This window comes from Fukomys damarensis, unplaced genomic scaffold, assembly GCF_012274545.1.
Source record: "Fukomys damarensis isolate Sample0158 unplaced genomic scaffold, DMR_v1.0_HiC HiC_scaffold_38, whole genome shotgun sequence".
Lineage (NCBI taxonomy): Eukaryota > Metazoa > Chordata > Mammalia > Rodentia > Bathyergidae > Fukomys > Fukomys damarensis.
In genome coordinates, this window is record NW_022900950.1 from 74,394,364 (window position 1) to 74,402,868 (window position 8,505).

The 8,505-nt window shown below is 37.3% G+C and overlaps 1 protein-coding gene across 1 annotated transcript; it reads right to left on the reverse strand.

The window, feature by feature from the left end:
- Positions 1–328: 328 nt before the first annotated feature.
- On the reverse strand, positions 329–8,505 carry Tigd4 (tigger transposable element derived 4). Its single transcript, XM_010627923.2, has 3 exons — positions 8,447–8,505; positions 2,907–2,994; positions 329–2,243 (listed from the first exon to the last, which is right to left on the reverse strand). The coding sequence occupies exon 3, from the start codon at positions 2,181–2,183 to the stop codon at positions 645–647; it is 1,539 nt and encodes a 512-aa protein (XP_010626225.1). The 5' UTR covers positions 2,184–2,243; positions 2,907–2,994; positions 8,447–8,505; the 3' UTR covers positions 329–644.

Genomic DNA, 8,505 nt, shown 5'->3' on the forward strand with positions numbered 1-8,505 from the left:
CTACAGATAAATTTTCAATTTGACCTTTTATACAAATAATGCGAAAGTAGTAAGACATATTTTTAATCATTTTGGTGTATAGCAAGGTGAGAATTTATTTTCAGTGCACCACTGCACTTTGTTTTAGCAGCCTTTCATAGTCTCTTTTTAGGAAGTTTAATTATAAGGAAAATAATTTAAAACTATTTTTGATACTTAAAAGTCTGCTCAGAATACATATGGCATATATATCTTTATAAAATATCTAAGCCACTGATATTTTATTTCTTAGATACTAGGCAAAGTATTCTAGAAGATTTGAATTTTAAAAAACACGGAGCAGTCACCAATTCAAATATGTGTGAAGCAGATAACTGAAGGGTTTTTTTATAGTTGACACATGCACTATATATATGTCAAGTACAAAGCTTCTAAAATACATTTCCTGCTCTCCCAAATGTTGCTATAGAATTTTGTAGTTTTATGTACTTAGTCATTATTTACCAGGGAGCTTTGCTATTCAAACCAAAGGTTTTGCAATTCAACCAAAGATAATGAGTTTTTCACCTTTTTAATCTTTAAGTGGTTATTTCTCCTTTACATACCTTATTTAATAAAATACATTCAGAAAAGCAACTACTCTTCAGATGTTGTACAATAAATAACTATTTAGGTGATAAAGAGTTAATAAAATTTTCAAGGTCTGCTAAAGAATCCTGAAGTTCATCATTCATATCGTGACTTCTAAGAAATTTTTTAAGAGTGTCTAAAGCAATTATTGCTTCACTTTTTGATGGTAAAGGCAGCGCAGTTTCTAGAGTGCCACCATCCTCATCCTCATCGGAAGTATAAAATGCAGGCTCATCTGGTTTGCTTTCCCGCGTGCACTCTGAGCTGTCATCTGCCCCTGCTTCACAGGTCTCCAGGTCCTCGTCCAGGGCAGCGTACTCCTCTATAGACAAACCTTCAGGAAATTCCACTCCTGTCCCCAGAGCATGGGCAACCAGATCAAGCCCACCTTCACTCTGTCCATCTGTTGTGTCATGTTCTTCCTTTTGAGATTTAAATCCTGCCTCTTCATAGCTTCTAACAATAGTCTCTGTGGTTACAGACCTCCAACAGAGATGCAATGTGTCAACAGCATCTAGCAGGGAAAATGTAAATTCTTTGCTACTTTCAACCGAGTTTAAAAATTTCTTGATAAGACAGTGTCGATATTTAATTTTAAGGCTTTTAATAACACCTTGCTTCATAGCTATAATTTCAGAAGATAAACATGACGGAAAGAATGCTAACTCAATGGATTTTAGGTTCTTGACCTCTGGATGTGCAGGAAAAGAATCAACAAAAATCACTACTCTTCGTTGCTGGGCTTGAAACTTTTCATCAAGCTTCTGCATCCATTGTTCAAATATATCTGAGGTCATCCATGCCATTCTGTTGGCTTCATAATACACAGGCAATGATTTTATACCTTTGAAACAATGTGGATTTCTGTTTTTTCCAATGATAAGCAAGGGAAGTTTCTCTGAACCGTCCATGTTTGCACCGACAACCAAAGTTATCCTGTCTTTGCATAACTTTCCAACTGAACATGTTTCTCCTTTAAAAGCAAATGTATTTGTAGGTAACATTCTATAAAGCAGTGCTGTCTCTTTTACGTTAAAAACATTTTTAGGATGATAATCATTTAAATAATAAGGAAGCACATTTTGAGACCAGACAGTTGAAGGATCTACTGGTATACCTGAGGCTTCTGTAGGTTGAGCTCTGAATACTAAGCCATACCTAGATTTAAAACGATCCAGCCAACCATTACTGCACTTAAAATCATTATGTCCCAGTTTCTGGGCAAAATCATTAGCTTTTAGACGCAACATTGGACCATTAACTGGTACATTTAGACACTGAGCAATTCGATACCACCGCATTAATGCCTCTTCCAGATCTGTATAAAAAGCAGTCCTTAGTCTTTTTCTTTTTGGATCAAACCTCAGAGATTCAAAAGCTTCTAGAACTTTGTCTTTATTTTTCATAATCGAAGACAATGAATTTTTCTTTATCCCATATTCAGCTGCAATTTCTGCTTTTTTCTTGCCACTTTCCACTGCATTTATGATGTCGATCTTTTCCTCAATGGACAGACTCTTCTTTTTCTTCCCTGTTACGGGCAGAGTTGAGGCAACCCCAGCAGCTTCCGCCATGTCAACTAGCGATGATGCAGAGATCTCTCTTCTTGCTGCCAAATGTCTGTTTCTTTAAACCTGTTTTTCGGTATGATATAGATTATTGCTTTGCATCTCACTTCATATATTAAAAGTTGGCAAATATCTAGTAGTCTTACTCCTCAGGAAACTGATGAATAAAGTTATTTTTTTCAAAAGGATCTGAAGGAGAAAATGTTATATGCAACTAGAATGTTTTAGAAGATAAACTTCCTTCTTCAGACCTTGTGCAGCTCAGTTTATAGTTTACTCAGAGTTCCAGAAGTCAGGCTAAAATAGACATCTCATTATAACAAACATGTCCAGTCCTGCTGATATATTTTTGGAACTGCAATCCTTTAAGATAATCTATTTTATCTACACATGCATTCAACCTCCTACTAATTCTCTACAGAAGGTCTCACAGATAAGAAGAAAATACATTCAAAAAATTTCATGTGAAATATTATCCATTAATTTTCAAGCCTCTTCAGGGGTAAAGAAGAAAATGGTAGAATCCTTCTAAACTTACCAGTGTATCTTCTTTCTCTCTTAAAAATGTTTTTTAAAAAGCAGTTTTAGTAATATGTTAATCAAATGTCAAAAGTTTTATATATATATATATATGTATACATAAAATTATTATATTCTTAGTAGCAAGGAAAACAATGGAAAAATGTTTCTGAAAATACAATAACCAAAATTTCCAGGAAAAATGCTTACCACCTGAAGGGCCACTCTGTAAAAATTCTCTAGCTCTGCTCTGCAGCTGAATTCCCACTTGCCCGTGAATGCTTTGTAATATATACTTCTGAAACAAATCAGACAAATTCAATCTGTTTTTAAAATGTGGGCTCAACCAAAATTAAAGAACTAAAAATGATGCTGGATAGATCCTTGGTGGCTATTTTTACATGAGGTCACATACTGCACCCTCTGACTTCTCTAAAAGAAAAAAAATAGTCAGACAGTAGTCACAAGGCTCAACTTTTAATAGCGCATGGAAGACGTTGTCTCTTTATAGGAGTCTGGTAGAAAATGCTTCACTAAAAAAAAATCAAGCCATTAATAATTCCATTTAAAAAAACCTAAATGTCCTTCTAACTTAAAAGCTTCAAAATCTAGTAACATACTTATCAATTGAACACCTTAGTAAAATGTACACAGGCCACAAATACTTGAGAAAATGCATAGGAATAAACAGATAATTAAGAGGATATAATGCAGGAAAAGATTCTAGACTAACAGTGGGAAGTAGAGTGATGGTGGGTCTTACCCTCTCAAGACCTCTACTTCCTAAGTATGCAGACAAAGGGACTTACCGTAGTATAAAGAAAAGAGGCCTTGGTCCCAGACAGATCTGAATGGAGAAATGATGTCATCTAGTATTTACGGGGTCCTGGGACATCTACTTAACCACTGAAGCTCCAGTGAGACCGGGTAACCACAGGACCTACCTCATAGGGCTCTGGCGTATTCAGTGAGATTCAGAGACTAAAGCACTTAGCAGGTACAGAAGGTGCTCCACAAACCGTGATGATGATCTCACTCATCTTTTCTCTTAGACCCTTCAGCCGTGTGAATCTACAATTCAGGGATTTTCTGAAATCCCCCTTGCAAAGGGAGGCAGGACTCCCACGCTAAACACACAGTGGAAGTGGGGCACTCCCTGTCACACACCCGGCACAACTGTGACAAGAGTCGCAAGGACCAAATACTCCAAATCTTTGAGCTCTAGTCTGACACATCCAAGATAATCAGAAGCTAGAGTGCTGTATGAGAGAAGGCACCCCACCTTTCTTGCTGTACCCCCAGGTTTTCCAGATGATTTGAATGTATTTTTGCACAAAATTTTCTGACAAAAACTTTTTATCAAAATTCTTCTGCTCCTGTTGTCCAACTCAAAGGAGTCATTTTTATCTTAGGAATCACAACCACTAAAGGAGTTTCTTAAAACTTTTTGCTTGGGAAAAAAGGTCTTAATAATGATATTAATTACTATTAAGAATAATATTGCTGCAAAAAAGGTCTTAATAATAATAACCCAGGGCTTTAGTTTCCAAATTGCTTTACTACCTATATTTCAAATAACTAATCAGAAAAATAAAACTGGATTTCAGGAATCAAACTATTATGCAGTTGAGTGCAGTCCAGAATCTAGGCTCTTCAAACATCAAGTCTGCATTCTTTTCACTATATTATAGTATCCTTGAATCACATTGGTGGGCTTTCTTGGACCACAGTGATACATTTTATGCTCCCAGCACCAAGTCAAGTCGGTATTTCCAATACCTATCTAGACAAAAAAATAAAAAATGAAAAAAAAAAAGCAATGTCAGGCCTTTATGGAAAGATAGGATCAGGAGTTCTAGTCTCTCTAGATAAATAAATTTGACCATACAACTAGGGAAAAATCTTGGTCCTATATAGGATCTGTACATTTTCCTGTGATTTTCTGTAAAGCTGCAATTATTTCCAAATAAAAAATTTAAAAATATCTTGCTCTTAAAAGGAAGATATCAATGTTCAGAAATTGAGACACCAAGAACCAGGATTTCAAGAAAAGACCAACCAACCAAAATCTACTAAGAAAAAATGAGCATTCCCAACTCTTTCCTTATCCCTGTTACATTTCATTTGTTGAAAATAAACCCTACCATCTCAAACAACAAGATTATAGAAAAAGTAACTTGAATTTCCTCTTACTCTATCCTGGTCAAAACAAAGTAATACAGGTAGAGCTTTCCTAATCCAAAATTCTGAAATACATGGCCTTAATGGACTGTGAATGCTCAGTTTGTCAAGTCTATGCAACTAATCCAAATAATAATAATAAAAAAAACAAATACGAAATACTTCTGTTCGCAAGCATTTCAGACAAGGAATACTGAACTTCAGAGATTACAGGTTATTCTTGATCCTATTGAAAACAGCGATATCTTTATTTAGGAATTTCCTGGTGCTATGAAAAAAACAAAATGAGTCCAAAGTTAAGCAACCCCCCATCATGAGAGACAGACTTATAGACAGTAGTGTGAGGCAGAATAAAATGGAGGCTCAAAGGAAGGGCTGTGAGATCAAAGAGGTATAGAAAATGAATCCTCACAGCAGGATAAAGAATGGGTTTGTAATAAAAGCAGCACCTGAGCTCAACTCAAAGGGGTGGATAAGTACGTGACAGGTAAGGAGAGACAGGCAAACACTTCTGCTGATAAGAACAGAGTACACAGGCAGTTTGAGTTTGTTAAATCCAGACGATTCTATGTAATGAAACCTTTCTGTCTATAGTGAAATCTTTATCTATTCGCTAAATGAGCACTTTTCCTCCAGCTATATAAAAGAGAATACTCCGTTAATGCACTATAGACTAATAGTACTGGAAAGACAAATTGGAAGCAGAACTTGGCAAGCCTTGGGTGTTAGAATAAGGAATTAGAGGCCAGGGATTTAGCTCAATGGTTCTGACGCCTGCCTCACAAGCACAAGGACCCGAGTTGGATCCCCAGTACCAAAAACAAAAAGACAGAATAAGGAATTAGAGTTCACTTAGTATGCCCGAGTGCCAATTAAGATTTATGAACAGAACGACAGAGAGCCGGCTGCGGTGGTGCATGTCTGTAATTCCAGCACTCTTGGGAGGCTGAGGCAGGAGGACTGCTGTGAGTTTGAGACCAGCCTGGGCTACATAATGAGTTCCAGGTCAGTCTCAACTACATAGTGAGACCCTGTCTCAAAAAACCAAAAAAAAAAAAAAAAAAAAAAAAAAAGGACAGAATCACATAAGAAACTTTCCAAGCTATCACAATAAATGCATAAGATCACTCTCCTGCTTTTAGAAAGTGATACTTATAGAGTCTTAACAACAGTTAAGGTCAGGTACATGCTACAAAACTTTTTTTTTTTAATGTAAGAAGTTCTAGTAATTCAGTGTACACCTTTACTTTGTACCCTATCTATTTGGGGGCTTTTTAAAATGTTCCATCATTACTCAGCATCTTCTAACAGAGGATTAATTACTGTGTGATCAGCAGTGTAAAGACAGCTACTATGAAGAGCAACAGAAGTTTTAGACATCATCAGAATTTCCATAGCAAAGTTCTGAATATGGCAACTTCTTGAGAAAATATTGATAAGCAGTACACAGCACTCAACATTTAAATCTGAGATAAAAGTGTGATTGCACATTTAATTCATTCAGAAAGGATTAAAAACCGTATCCCTTGACCTATTGTTTCCTTTCTTTCCTGGTCACAAAATGAAAGGCTACTGGAGTTGTCCCCAAATGCAGTGAATAAATTTTATCTAATTTTTTAAAAATGGAATAAATGAGTAATCTCCACATCATAAGTGTACATAGAAGGCAGCTATTCCTATTTTTTCTTATCTATCCAATCATAAATGTCAATTGAAAGAAAGTGATAATCTTTGATTCCTCCTAAACAAAATGGGCAAGTGAAATTCCTCAAGCTCCAGGGAAAAGGAAGAAAGGGAAGAAGGAAAAGAAAATAAGTTTCTATCTAAACAGGGTTAGGATTAAAATAGGTTTCATAATCCCAGAGCTCTGGGCAGCTAAGGCAGGAGGATTGCAAGTTCAAGACTATCCTGGGCAACTAAGTGACTTGGTGAGACTTTGTCTCAAAACAAAAATAAAGGGCTGGGAATGTAGCTCAGTGCAAAGGCCCTGCATTCAACTCCCAGTACCATAAAATTAATTAATTAAATTTAATAAGTCTCTCAGCTAGCAGCAGAAAATTCCTCCATTCTTTGGATTTGATTCCCAGAATCATTTTTTTTAAAGTGAAAAATGTCTCCAACTCTAACACAGGCTGCTGCTTCCTTTATCCCTAAAGATGTATATAGGATTTAACACTTTTCTGTCACCAGCTGAAGTAGCTTCCAGCATTTCCTTATGACCAGCCCAAATTCTAATTTCCCTTGGGGCAGCAGAAGTCATAGACAGATCAATTCTTTGCACAGTGTAATGAGGTGAGAATGTAATCATGAACAGTACCAGAATCTCATTTCACCTGTAGAAAGGTGAGCATGTATGAAAAGTATCTGACAAAGTTAACAGTAATGTCACCAGGGAAAAATTAGCATTAGCTCCAAGTAATTCCATGCCACTCTCTATTAAAAACCAACAGCAGCTGCCAAGGAAACTATCCAGCTAAGAGAAAAATCACCAAAGCAAGTGTTCACATTTCTAATATAAGAAACACATTTAACAGTCTAATAGACCAACTTTAGTGAGGCTAAGAATCTCAACTCAAGAGAGAGCAAGCAGTGCTCCTTAAGGGCATAGCCAAACAGCTCAGTACAACTGTAACTATACATGTCATCCTGTGGCAATCCTGGGAGCACCACTTCTACTGGGCTACAAGTTGTGTAGCTACTCTGTTCCTGAGCAATAAAAGCAGTAAATATTCTACACTGGGCAGACTAATGGACTCCAAACCCAGAGGACGGCTTTGAACAAAAACGCACAGTAAGCTGCAGAACTGAAGTTATGGTTTGAACTAGCAGGCATATATATTTATTGTTTTCCTTTGCGAAGACAGAGCCATTCAGATAAGGAAGGGCCTTTTACACTGGATTTATGCTTGGGGATTTCAGTACTGTTTTTGTAAGAGGTGGAATCCTGGAGATCTCAAACAGTATTGTTTCTTACACTTGAAATACTTGTAATGTTGCGGGTATTTACTACTCATGAATCTGGGGACGATACCTGTACAGTCATATTTCACTACATTGAAACTCCCTGAACATTTGTACAGACAGAGCTCTACAAACTCTGCAAGTTCTGGCTTGTCTGCCAGCTAATGTGACAAAGATAGGCGATCAGTATGGGCTACAGAAAGAACAGTCCCATTATGAGCACAGCTACCCTTTCACTTTTCTACAAGTGACAAGAGAATAAAAGTGAGCATCTAAGGAAAAACAGTCCACCAGACTGAACAGGGATGCCTGTGGATGGATCAACAAGAAGACAAACTTCAGATGTGTCTAGTGGTACTGCGAAGTCACTTTCCCCACTTTTGCTGGGATGTGAAGAGTACCGAAGTGCAGATGGGGCCTCAATTTAGGAAATTTAGGAAGAAGGGCTGAGAGAAGGGATTGTTCAGTGGTTTCTACAGAAGGGACCTTGATCTGCTGAAAAAGGAGTGGAGGGAGCAAAGAAAGCAGAGCTCGGCCATGTAGAAAATACAAGAAAAATATCAGTGATCTATTGTCAGCGTTCGAGAGGGCAGCAAAAGATCACAAACCGGGAGGGAAGCGGGCGCAGGGGAGGCGGCGGGGCCGGAGAGCCGGGGCGTCCGCAGCC

Bases quoted from the DNA above. Each gene is read 5' to 3' on its own strand.
- Tigd4 (XM_010627923.2), bottom strand. From the start codon at position 2,183: ATGGCGGAAGCTGCTGGGGTTGCCTCAACTCTGCCCGTAACAGGGAAG.